This window comes from Brachionichthys hirsutus, chromosome 4, assembly GCF_040956055.1.
Source record: "Brachionichthys hirsutus isolate HB-005 chromosome 4, CSIRO-AGI_Bhir_v1, whole genome shotgun sequence".
In the NCBI taxonomy this organism is placed as follows: domain Eukaryota; kingdom Metazoa; phylum Chordata; class Actinopteri; order Lophiiformes; family Brachionichthyidae; genus Brachionichthys; species Brachionichthys hirsutus.
The window spans coordinates 568,184-581,537 of record NC_090900.1 but is presented as its reverse complement, the minus strand read 5'-3'; the positions used below and the strand labels follow the sequence as shown (position 1 = coordinate 581,537).

At 49.1% G+C, this 13,354-nt stretch overlaps 1 protein-coding gene across 1 annotated transcript in view; it reads left to right on the top strand.

The window, feature by feature from the left end:
• The first annotated feature begins 1,068 nt into the window (after positions 1-1,068).
• The window catches only part of loxl2b (lysyl oxidase-like 2b), a 32,416-nt gene continuing 20,130 nt past the window's right edge, over positions 1,069-13,354 (top strand). The window contains exons 1-3 of the mRNA XM_068738678.1: positions 1,069-1,115; positions 5,577-5,924; positions 6,180-6,355. Of these exons, the coding sequence (XP_068594779.1) occupies positions 5,588-5,924; positions 6,180-6,355 (513 nt within the window). The 5' untranslated portion in view covers positions 1,069-1,115; positions 5,577-5,587. The remainder of the gene's footprint in view (positions 1,116-5,576; positions 5,925-6,179; positions 6,356-13,354) is intronic.

Sequence of the window (13,354 nt, the reverse complement as noted above, 5' to 3'; positions counted from 1 at the left end):
CATGAGAGTGGCTGGTGTTGGGGAGGACGGTGCAAAGGACAGGACTAGAGGACGACCCAGGAGAAGAGACATGGACGTAGTGAGGGAGGACATGAGAGTGGCTGGTGTTGGGGAGGACGGTGCAAAGGACAGGACTAGAGGACGACCCAGGAGAAGAGACATGGACGTAGGCAGGGAGGACATGAGAGTGGCTGGTGTTGGGAGGACAATGCAAAGGACAGGACTAGAGGACGACCCAGGAGAAGAGACATGGACGTAGTGAGGGAGGACATGAGAGTGGCTGGTGTTGGGTAGGACGATGCAAAGGACAGGACTAGAGGACGACCCAGGAGAAGAGACATGGACGTAGTGAGGGAGGACATGAGAGTGGCTGGTGTTGGGAGGACGATGCAAAGGACAGGACTAGAGGACCACCCAGGAGAAGAGACATGGACGTAGTGAGGGAGGACATGAGAGTGGCTGGTGTTGGGGAGGACGATGCAAAGGAAAGGACTAGAGGACGACCCAGGAGAAGAGACATGGACGTAGTGAGGGAGGACATGAGAGTGCCTGGTGTTGGGAGGACGGTGCAAAGGACAGGACTAGAGGACGACCCAGGAAAAGAGACATGGACGTAGTGAGGGAGGACATGAGAGTGGCTGGTGTTGGGAGGACGATGCAAAGGACAGGACTAGAGGACGACCCAGGAGAAGAGACATGGACGTAGGCAGGGAGGACATGAGAGTGGCTGGTGTTGGGAGGACGGTGCAAAGGACAGGGTGAAGAGGAGAAGGCTGGTGAATGATTCTTAGTGAACTTTATATCTTGTGATAATTCGTGAGTTATAACTGGACCAAAGAGTCCTAAAGCAATAACTAACTTCATGGATGAAGATCATGAAATCATGAAGTCCTGCATTTATATTCTAAACTCCTCCCGTTCTCTGCTTCCATCAGCGTTCAGGCCGGATCTGCTATTTCCACGTTCCGCGCCGTCTCCGGTGACGCAACCATTAAGGTGGGCGTCAGTGGGCGGGGCCAATAAAGCTGCGCGTCTGTTGAGACTTTTCGTGACGGAGTGAAAGTTCGGGGAGAAGGAGAGGAAGAGTGTTCGAGGGACCGGTCCTCAGGAGCAACGTAAGTCCAGCCGTCCTCCGTGGGCTCGTGTTTCAGGGGCTGCCTGCAGGGTTCTCCGTGGAACCGCTTCTGAGATCTATCACAGTGTTAACTGATGAAATGTGATCGAGTTGAGGTTCTTTAAGTTTTACGTCATCAGGTAGAACTGGTGAAGTTTCAGGACTGAGCCCTGAAACTTGGACCGATTCTCTCTCTGCTTCCTGCATTGAAAGCTTTTTGCACTTTCAGAGCTTTATCTTATTTATTTTATTCAGAGCTTTATCTTATTTATTTTATTCAGAGCTTTATCTTATTTATTTTATTCAGAGTTTTATCTTATTTATTTTATTTTGAGTGTTATCTTATTTATTTATTTTATTCAGAGTTTTATCTTGTTTATTTATTTCATTCAAAGTTTTATCTTATTTATTTTATTCAGAGTTTTATCTCATTTATTTATTTTATTCAGAGTTGTATCTTATTTATTTAATTTATTCAGAGTTTTATCTTGTTTATTTATTTTATTCAGAGTTTTATCTTGTTTATTTATTTTATTCAGTTTTATCTTATTGATTTATTTTATTCAGAGTTTTATCTTGTTTTATTTATTTTATTCAGAGTTTTATCTTATTTCTTTATTTTATTCAGAGTTTTATCTTGTTTATTTATTTTATTCAGAGTTTTATCTTGTTTATTTATTTTATTCAGTTTTATCTTATTTCTTTATTTTATTCAGAGTTTTATCTTGTCTATTTATTTTATTCAGAGTTTTATCTTATTGATTTATTTTATACTGTTTTATCTAACAGAGCTTTGTGAGTTACGGCTGTTTTTATTATGGACAGAGACATTGTCCTCTCGGAAAGGCCAGCGGTGAGCAGTCGTCGTAACAGTAATTTTGCCTTCTTCATCCAGAGCGTTGATCCCTTGCTTCCTTATTTTGCGCCCCCCCCCCCCCCCCCCCCCCAGCATGATTCCTTCTGTCTTGGAATGTGAGCTGTGCTGAAACAAAAGGCAGCAGAGGTTTCAGGTTTCAGATTTCAGGTTCACTGAGATTCTTAACTTCTGGCCTCCCACTTAGAGAAAGGGGCAACAAGAGCATCCTGTTTGTTTGTTTGTTTGTTTGATCTCATGTGCTGACGGCCTGAAGCTCCATCCAGTCATCACCATTTAATAAATAGTCAAAGAGCCGGATTGTTTTTTGAACTTGGCTGACCTTCAGGAATAAGCCGGCGTAGTTCTGCAGCAACGCATTACCTCTGTGGAACCGTAGTTCTGCAGCAACGCATTACCTCTGTGGAACCGTAGTTCTGCAGCAACGCATCACCTCTGTGGAACCGTAGTTCTGCAGCAACGCATTACCCCCGTGGAACCGTAGTTCTGGAGCAACGCATCGCCTCCGTTGAGCCGTAGTTCTGCAGCAACGAATCGCCTTCGTTGAGCCGTAGTTCTGGAGCAACGCAACGCCTCCGTTGAATCGTAGTTCTGCAGCAACGCATTGCCTCCGTGGAACCGTAGTTCTGCAGCAACGCATCGCCTGTTGAATCGTAGTTCTAGAGCAATGCATTGCCTCTGTGGAACCGTAGTTCTGGAGCAACGCATCACCTCTGTTGAATCGTAGTTCTAAAGCAACGCATCGCCTCTGTGGAACCGTAGTTCTGCAGCAACGCATCGCCTCCGTTGAATCGTAGTTCTGCAGCAACGCATCGCCTCCGTGGAACCGTAGTTCTGCAGCAACGCATCGCCTCTGTGGAACCGTAGTTCTGCAGCAACGCATCACCTCTGTGAAACCGTAGTTCTGCAGCAACGCATCGCCTCTGTTGAATCGTAGTTCTAGAGCAAGGCATCGCCTCTGTTGAATCGTAGTTCTAGTGCAACGCATCGCCCCCGTGGAACTGTAATTCTGGAGCAACGCATCGCCTCTGTTGAATCGTAGTTCTAGAGCAACGCATCGCCTCTGTGGAACCGTAGTTCTGGAGCTACGCATCGCCTCTGTTGAGTCGTAGTTCTAGAGCAACGCATCGCCTCTGTGGAACCGTAGTTCTGGAGCAACGCAACGCCTCCGTTGAATCGTAGTTCTGCAGCAACGCATCGCCTCCGTGGAACCGTAGTTCTGCAGCAATGCATCGCCTCTGTTGAATCGTAGTTCTAGAGCAAGGCATCGCCTCTGTTGAATCGTAGTTCTAGTGCAACGCATCGCCCCCGTGGAACTGTAATTCTGGAGCAACGCATTGCCTCTGTTGAATCGTAGTTCTAGAGCAACGCATCGCCTCTGTGGAACCGTAGTTCTGGAGCTACGCATCGCCTCTGTTGAATCGTAGTTCTAGAGCAACGCATCGCCTCTGTGGAACCGAAGTTCTGGAGCAACGCAACGCCTCCGTTGAATCGTAGTTCTGCAGCAACGCATCGCCTCCGTGGAACCGTAGTTCTGCAGCAATGCATCGCCTCTGTTGAATCGTAGTTCTAGTGCAACGCATCGCCTCCGTGGAACTGTAATTCTGGAGCTACGCATCGCCTCTGTTGAATCGTAGTTCTAGTGCAACGCATCGCCTCCGTGGAACTGTAGTTCTGGAGCAACGCATCGCCTCTGTTGAATCGTAGTTCTGGAGCAACGCAACGCCTCTGTTGAATCGTAGTTCTGCAGCAACGCATCACCTCTGTTGAATCGTAGTTCTAGAGCAACGCATCGCCTCTGTGGAACCGTAGTTCTGGAGCAACGCATCGCCTCTGTTGAATCGTAGTTCTAGAGCAACGCATCGCCTCTGTGGAACCGTAGTTCTGGAGCAACGCATCGCCTCTGTGGAACCGTAGTTCTGGAGCAACGCATCGCCTCTGTGGAACCGTAGTTCTAGAGCAACGCATCGCCTCTGTGGAACCGTAGTTCTGGAGCAACGCATCGCCTCTGTGGAACCGTAGTTCTGGAGCAAGGCAACGCCTCTGTTTAATCGTAGTTCTGGAGCAACGCAACGCCTCTGTTGAATCGTAGTTCTGCAGCAACGCATTGCCTCCGTGGAACCGTAGTTCTGCAGCAACGCATCGCCTGTTGAATCGTAGTTCTAGAGCAATGCATTGCCTCTGTGGAACCGTAGTTCTGGAGCAACGCATCACCTCTGTTGAATCGTAGTTCTAAAGCAACGCATCGCCTCTGTGGAACCGTAGTTCTGCAGCAACGCATCGCCTCCGTTGAATCGTAGTTCTGCAGCAACGCATCGCCTCCGTGGAACCGTAGTTCTGCAGCAACGCATCGCCTCTGTGGAACCGTAGTTCTGCAGCAACGCATCACCTCTGTGAAACCGTAGTTCTGCAGCAACGCATCGCCTCTGTTGAATCGTAGTTCTAGAGCAACGCATCGCCTCTGTGGAACCGTAGTTCTGCAGCAACGCATCGCCTGTAGAAACCCTGCAGTGGGAGCATTATCCGTTTCCTGCCACATATTTTAGCACACAAACAACAGATTTTGAGATTTTAACATGTTGAAATGGTTATTGGTAGTATAAGCTCAGGTTTCTACCTTCATTTGGAGTCATCGGCCTCTTATTGGAGTTTAAATGTGATGAATTTCAATTCTTCACATTTAATTTATTTGAAAGCTACATTATTAGATTTCTGATAGCATCTGTAAACAGCTATGTAACCAACATGGACCGATGGTCAACCTACTGTGTTAACATGTGCTGCCTGCAGAAATGAACTGATGTTAGCGCTTCCTGTTAGCATTGATGTGCTCGCTGCTAAGTCCCGAGTCAAATGACAAGATTCTGAGCTAAATGCTTTGCTGTTGGGTAGAGGCTCTACTGCATCGGATCTTTCTTTGTTGGAAACCGTTTCTTCCTGCTGACAAAGGAAATGACGTTGGTAAAAACGGTACCCAAAGCAATAAGCTGAAAGCCCCTAAAATGCTGAAAGGACACTTGGGACAGGTGAAACCTCTTTGAATGTTGTTGCAACAAGAAGAAGCTTTGTGCAATTTGTCACCACCATAATGGATTGTTCTCTGGGCTGTGCCTCTAAAAAAAAAGTCACAATCTGTTCATAACATTTTGAGAAGTCTTTCTAAGACTCAGAGAAAGTCACCTGTGCAAAAAATAAATAAATCACCTCCTTGGCATAATAATGAACTAGATACGTTCACTGAATTTAGCATTTTATCCATGCAGCTAGAGGCAATAGTCCAGTTTAATCAAATACAAAAATGAACGAAAGTCACGAAATATTAGGAATATAAACATCGCTACATTTATTTTCCTCACTAAACAGTAAACTGTAAAATAAATGCTTAAGTTACTGAGCGAAAAGCAAAAATATCTCAACTATGCTGCTCTATGCTGATGACTCCTGTGTTTTTGCTGCTTCAGCTATCTCCTGTCCCATTTGTGTTCCCTCCCATACATGATCTTCAGCCTAATAAAATGGGCAGCGTTTTAACCATCTGTTACAACTGCAAATCTATTTAAAGGACTCCTCTTTTCTTGTTATTATCAGGACCGCCCAACATGCTGACCACCCGGTGGCCACCCTGCTCTGCCGTCATTCTGTTGGTACTATTCCAACCGGCTGTAGCCCAGCATGAGCACCTTGGCTACCCTGAGCCTGCACAGGAACAGTACGTGGCCCCGGAGCTGACACCAGATACGCCCAGGATCCAGCTCCGCCTGGCGGGAGACAAGAGGAAACACAACGAGGGCCGGGTGGAGGTTTTCTATAACGGAGAATGGGGCACCGTCTGTGACGACGACTTCACCATCCACTCGGCTCAGGTTGTGTGCAGGGAGCTGGGATACCTGGAGGCTGTCTCGTGGTCACCGTCATCGAAATTTGGGAAAGGACAAGGTAGCCAATGGCTGCTGTGATGATTTTTATTATTTTCAGAATGGAAGAACTTTTGATATTTCAAATATCCACTCAACAAATATTGCATTCCTCACAATAGCCACTGATGGGATCTCATTTATATATGCAGTATATTGTGCTAACCTTTGCTCAATGTTACATTTCTGACTTGCACTGTCCCTAAACGGAAATCCGTCAATGGCTCTGGAGGACCTAGCTTCAAAGGAATTACATTCCGTTTGTCTGTCCGATCAGGACCGATCTGGTTTGACAACCTCCACTGCACTGGGAAAGAAAAGACCTTAGCGCTGTGTCCGTCCAATGGAATCGGTGTTTCCGACTGCAAGCACAGCGAAGACGTGGGCGTGGTGTGCAGCGACAAGAGGATCCCCGGGTTCAAGTTCGTCAACACGCTACCCAACCACGTAGAGGTAAGTGCACTGGGTCCAGACCTGTTCATGCAAAGGGGCTTGTTCTTTAGCCAATGGCGTTATCTCGTCAGAGAAGTCCCCCCCTGAATGTTCTCACTAGTGATGGCGTTCTACTACGTTTGGTTGGACACCTCTGCCAATTCCGAACAGTCCTACTGTCCTACTTAGGTTTTACCTACTTCATAAAGTTTTGTGGAAATTGCTTCAGAATTGAAATTGCAGTGTGTGAAGCAAACAAGGCACCGAGATTTAATGGCGTATCCGTCATTCTGTCAGGTTCCTGGACTCTGCATGATCTTTGTTGCGGATCAACTGGAGCTACTGGTTGATTCTGGGTCTTTCTGCAAGCCTCTCTGTATCAATGTGGACACTTACCCAATGACATCACCAGAGGGTTTCTTTCATCCAGTGTATCATCTAAAAGCCTCTTTAAATCATACATCTTTCCTCGTCTAGGGCTGGAAACCGCCCAGAGCAGGAAAGGCGGAACCCCGTCCTTATTTTAATGACAGTCCTCTCCAAACAGCCTGCAGTGAAAGTGAAGTTAAAGTTCTAGGTGTGGCGCTTGTAGCCTGGTCAGATCGCTCGATGGGACACTGCTGAGCATCTGTTCCTGGGCAGCCAATCAGCGCTGAGCTAATCGCGGCAGAAAGCAGGATGTTATCTTTCTGCTCTCTGAACAGCCCTCGTAAATCTGCATTCCAGCATAATGAAGCAAAACGCAGAGTTGCCTCTTGCAGCTTTGTCTCCTCTGGTCTGAAAAACCAGCCGAAATTCTATTTTAATGAAAGGAACTGGCGGGGATTTGGTTTGAATTGGCTGCAATAAACGATTCAGGTGTCTCGTGTTGTCCGACTTTGACGGCAGAGTTGGCTCAAATGGCTCCGATGCAGATTTGATAATACGCATGTAATAAATGCTGGAGGGATATGCTGTCAGATAATGGCTACGTTAATCAAGAGGATCAGTTTCTGTCTGGCATGTCTGCCGGATGCACGAATATCAAACTGGTATTTGCTTAAAACCAATGCAACTAGGAAAACAAAATGCTATTTGAATATCTGTAATTGCTCGGCCGCCAGCGTCATGCCAGCCTCTGCTGGGAGCGGCCCTCGTTGACCCGCTGCATCCGTTCTAGCCATCAGCAGGCTGGACAGTCGGAGGCCAGCTGCTGAGCGCAGACGAGAGTAAAGCTGTGTAGCGATACGCGCCCGGAGCCGCTGGCATTAAAGGACTGCTTCACCCAAAAGAGTGGCAGTCCAGGGAAGATGGAGATAGTTCAGGGCAGATGCAGCATGCTGCTCAACGACTCGAGGTGACTGCTCGGCCCGTAGAGGATAAGCTGCTGCAGAAAATACATGCACTTTAATCATTTAATGCATGTCTCCAGAAGCCCGAAGATCCCAAACCGATTTGAGAAGATTCCATGAATCCCTGGTTATAAACATGCACGCGCCCCTTTTGAAGACGGTGCCACCTGTTAGGTGAGGAGACGAGGATTTTAGGGGACCTGTTCTACGCCGAGGTTTCTGGAGACGTGCTCATGAAAACCTTATTTTACGTAGTTATAAAAAAGAGCGTGAAAGAGGCCTCAGATGTCTGGAGGGAAGATGCAGACACGGGGCTTAGCGGGTCTGAACGCCACCAGCCGGGCCTCGCTGCCATCGGCTCGCTTTGTCATCTGGAAGTGGTATTCTGGTCACCCCCCCCACCCCCGAGAGCGTTGTGGTGGGTGATACGACGGCAGCCATGATGCCATGGCGCTGGGGGTTTTGTGGTGGGATGATTAGTAGGCCTTTAGTCAGACAGGCTGCAAAGGAGGATCCAATAGATTCTGAGGTGATGGTGACCTCAGGCGCTCGACCCAGACGGGTATGAACGCTGCACGGGAAGCCGTGCATGCACGTGTTGCTGACCTTTGACATCTGGGCTCAGATCCCTGTCTGCGTCTGCTTTTTGCCCTCTCCCAAAGTTTTATTCGTGACCGACCGATATACTTAATTTATGGCCGATAACTGATATTTGGAGCCGATTTGCAGTAAAAGTGAAAATGTTGGCGTCAAAATTGAGAATAATCCGAAGTCCAACACTTCAATTCCTTTAAATGCCTTGAAGCATAAGTTTATTATGCAGCTTTTATTGATTTATCTTGGACAATAATCAACAAATCTTTGGTATTATTGGGCTTGCATAAGGCTTTTCCACTGAGCTAGCACGCTAATGCTAACAGTAGCATTAAGAATAGTCGTACAGGACTTTTAGGAGAGTCTGTGGCATTAACTTAACTTCAAAACATATTCCTGCTCTAGAGAGTTTCTTCACTCACAAAGCATGTACAGCTCACTGCTGATTGGCTGTTTGACCCGCGCCAAGGCTCTGTGTGTAACCAATCAGAGGGTGCTGTGGGCGGGACGATGCTGGAGACAGAGAGGCGTGGCTGCATAGAGCCAAAATAAGACGGTTTTACGTCCATCTCTTATCAGCCGATGCCGATATAATCGGCCCGGCTGATAATCGGTCGACCCCGAGTTTTTATCAGCTTGCGGGACAGAAACACGCTGAAAGTATTCCTTCCTTTGAGGTCAGCAGAGGCTTGCAGGAACCAGCGGCCAAAACCAGCTCACGGAGAAGCTACTGCAGCGACGGATGCACATGCATCGCATTCCAGGCGAGACCAATTTCAACATGAGGACATTCCAGGGTTTCTGAAATGTGATGTTTGGCACAGCGGTCCAGCAGGCGGCTAAACATACAAACGGTGATGCAGTCAGTCGTGCTCGTCAGGCTGAAGTCATTGATCCCCTTCAGGACGAGACAAAAGCAGCCGTTCAGGACACGGAGACCATGAAAGAGGACCGTTCTGAGCCGTAGACCTGAGACTGGCGTGGGAGCTGGGCTGCACAAAGGAGCTTTATAGAAACGTCTGAGCGGCGAAGGAAATCTGGAGGCGTGTCATTTGGGCTAAGTGTTGTAATCGTTGCCGGAATCTAGAATCATAAGTCGTCCAAAGCTTTTGGAAAGGCAGAGAAAATGCATCACGATGGCCTCGGACAAGACCGGCCTGCGTGGACAGACGGACGGACGGAAAGTCGTCCCGTCGTGGTCGTCCAACGCAGCCGACTGGACTCTACCGGAGACCAGAGAAGCTGCAGCAGCTGGTTTTATTTAGCTGAGAGTTCCTTCATTTTCTGAATCTATTTGTGTTCCAAATTGATGGTTTAAGATTTTAAGATTAATTTAAGATTTCTGGAAGTCAAGGCAAAGTTAACATGGTCCCCACCACGACACTTCCAAGTACATATGCGTATATATATATGTGTGTATATATACGTATCTTCATTTACCCCCAAATTCAACATACCTGCATTTCTTTTTGGAGCTCAACAAGCACAATGTCCTCGAGGTCCATTTCAGAAGGAGTCAGGCGTGTCTGTCTCTGATATCTCAGCAGAGAGTCGACCCAAAACCATCAGAAGGGGCAAAGTGTCCCGGTCCAGGAGCCGGCGCAGCAGCGAATGGTAGCGGCCGGCGGGCTGATGGCGGAGGCCTGCAGCCTCGCGCTAAACGCTGAGCCATCCTTTGGATGAAATCTCTCCTTCCTACTTCCACGTTTGTGTTTCTGCTTTTGCTGCAACCTTTCTGCACCTTTCCGGCTACCCTCTCGTCTCCTAAGGAGCAGCCATGAAGTCCCCCCCCCCAAGCAGCGTTCAGTGCTGCTGTGGCCGGGTGCCCCACATTGCCTCGTCAGCCCTGCAGCCCGGTCTAAGAATAGACTTTATTGTCATTACACAAGGTACAACGAAATGACACCGACAGCCCGAGTGTAAAAAGGATTCAATTCAACATCATCAACTACAGTAAAACATCCATCCATCCATCCATCCATCCATCCATCCATCCATCTTCTTCCGCTTGTCCGGGGGGGTCGGGGGGGCAGCAGCCTAAGCAGGGAAACCCAGACTTCCCTCTCCCCGGCCACTTCCTCTAGCTCTTCCTGGGGGATCCCGAGGCGTTCCCAGGCCAGCCGAGAGACATAGTCTCTCCAGCGTGTCCTGGGTCTTCCCCGTGGTCTCCTCCCGGTGGGACGTGCCCTGAACACCTCACCAGGGAGGCGTTCAGGAGGCATCCTGAATAGATGCACCTCATCTGGCTCCTCTCAACGCGGAGGAGCAGCGGCTCTACTCCGAGCTCCTCCCGGATGACTGAGCTTCTCACCCTATCTCTAAGGGAGAGCCCAGCCCCCCTACGGAGGAAGCTCATTTCAGGCGCTTGTACCCGGGACCTCGTTCTTTCGGTCACTACCCAAAGCTCGTGACCTCAGGTGAGGGTCACAAACAGTCAAATGAGTTTTGGCAAATTATATTGCACACATTTCCCACAATGCACCGTGACCTGTTTATGCTGACTGTCTGTTCAGTTCAGTTACGGCTCTATGAAAAAACTCTATCAGCGTCAGAGGCCCCGTCCTGAATCGGAGTCGGAGGCCCCGTCCCGCATCAGTCGGAGGCCCCGTCCCGCATCAGTCGGAGGCCCCGTCCTGCATCAGAGTCGGAGGCCCCGTCCCGCATCGGTCGGAGGCCCCGTCTGGTTCTGATCCAGAATGAGGTCAGAATGAAATCCCGGCCCATGTCGAATCCTCCAGAAGTTTAGTTCACATCAGTCCACTCTTCCTTGGTGTCCAGATGTGCAGCAAAATGTGCTGGGTCGATTTGGGAGCCATGCCCCGCCCCTCCTCCAAGCTTTGTGGAAATCAGTAAAAAAAACACTTAAAATCTTGATGGCAAAACATGGACTGGATCCTTCGACCTGGAACCGTTTCCACGAGTGTCTTTATCAGGCCGTTTAAACGCGTATCCCTGAAATGATGTTTTTCACGCTCCGCTTTGGATTTCGTCACGACTTTGTCAAACATCTGCTTTCAGTTTATTAGCATGGGCTCTGGAGGAGGAGCTACACGCTGCTGCTCAGCAGCTCCTCCCCACATTCTGCTGTAACGCACAGTACCAGGAAATAGCTGAAATCCGGCTCCACATGGGAATCCTGTTTCTTGGACGGGAGATGATAGAACCAAAGGCCTCTAGCAGAACCACATGTTCCTGAACTCATTGTTCCTTGTGTTTGCAGGCTCGTTCCTCCACCGACCCTAAAGCAGTCGAGTGACGTGTCGCCACGGTCACCCGGTGGTCGTTACACATGAGTGGGCGTTTTAGACGTTTAGACGTGTGGCGTTCATCCCAAATGGCCTGGAAGGAATGAGAATAACTGAATGCGGATGCTCGATGGGCCCCCAGATAGAAGGAATCTGTCTTCAGGCGTTCACAAAGCAGCAACACCCAAAATCGTCTCCGTACGGGACAACGCCGGTGTTTGTCACTTTGATTTATTTGAATCCTGCAAATACTGCAGGATAAAGAGATTCCTTTTAAATCAGGTAAGGGTGAGCAGATTTTAATCTGAACTTTACAAATGTGACAATCATCGTCATAAAGAAGAAAATATATGCAAATAAAAACATAATAACCATTAAGAACCAATAAAAACAGGGTTAGGGTTAAGCTTAATGTCGAGGAAGTCAGCAGGAGCAGGCTCCTGCCAGTGTGTTAACCGTTACACTGCCAGTCAGTCGCCCAGCGAGGCAACCTCTGCCATGGCGCAGCCGTCCTGCAAGTTTATCACACAGTGTCTGTCCGGCACTCAGGAACATCGATTCAAACCTCGACTGCACGAGCTGCACGGCCGTGTCCCTTCTGATTGGCCGGTGGTCTTTATCAGCGACTGACTCATTTCTGTGAAACGGTACAGATATGCAGCGCAAATGTGAAAACTAAGAAAGATACACGAGGATTTAAAATGTCAGGAAAGGCGTTGCCTCCGTAGTATTAAGGGCTGACGCCGACCCGGTCCAGAGCCCTCGAGTTCGGTCTGGATATCGACCTGGACCCCCGACCATCCTCTCATCCTGGTCTTTGAAGCGCTGCTAACCACGAGACTCAGTTCCTGTGTTTAACTGCAGGGGGAACCAGCGAGGGTCGACTCCTGGTGATGTTTCAGCATCTCTTAGCTCATTCAGAACCCGAAAGCAGAATAAATGACGCGTCGTAAGAGGTGACGATGATGTTTGGGCGGGGTCTACCCTCACCTGACTGCTGCCGGCTCGGGACGCCCCGATCTCGGGATCGCATCGCGTTTATAGCGCAACACGGCCACGGTAAACTGGATTAAGACTTAAAAAGGTTGAGGTTCCGCAAAGAGAGAAAAAGGTGTACCGTTGTCATAGCGACAGCGGACTGAGGCCCCTCACCGCCCCTGGGCAGCTCATCCCACTGATGGCTTTTCCAGCCGCACCACTTTTCCTCCTGAGTGGGCTCAGGCTCAGAAAGGCCCCAGAGCTCCATATGAGAGCGTTTCAATCTGCAGACGGGAGCTGGCTTCAAGCTCCGCTCCGCGTGTCCACAGCAGCCCGTCCAACGCGAGCTGGGCTCTGTCTGTCCAGAGAATGTCTCCCTCATCACATGTCCAGTTATTACCCTGCTGCCTCCCACCAGCGATTCCTGCGGTCTTCGGGGAGGACATGGCAGCGGGTAGAACGACGGTCAGCTTGGTGCCAGCTTCCCTGCCAATGTAGGAAAGGCTGCTTTCTCATGATTTGATGTCTGGGGTTTCCTGGCTGTATATGAGAGGTCCATCTGTTGGGTGAAGTGGACCCCCCCCTCCTCCACCTCCTCTTCCTCCTCTTCCTCCTCCACCTCCTCGGCCTGCATGGTCATGTAGCAAGAATGTGGGTTTGGGCTCGAGGAGGAAATGTTTATCCATCCCGACAGAAAAGGTCCAAGAGGAAGGCTCACGCAAAGTTTTGCTTACAGGACTCTGGTCTGCACACATGCACGTGAGTGTGTGTGTGTGTGTGTGTGTGTGTGTGTGTGTGGGTGTGATTTGGTGTTGATTGTTTGAGCAGCTCATGAAAGCGACGCCACGTCTCGCTTTCCGCTCTGTGCTCTT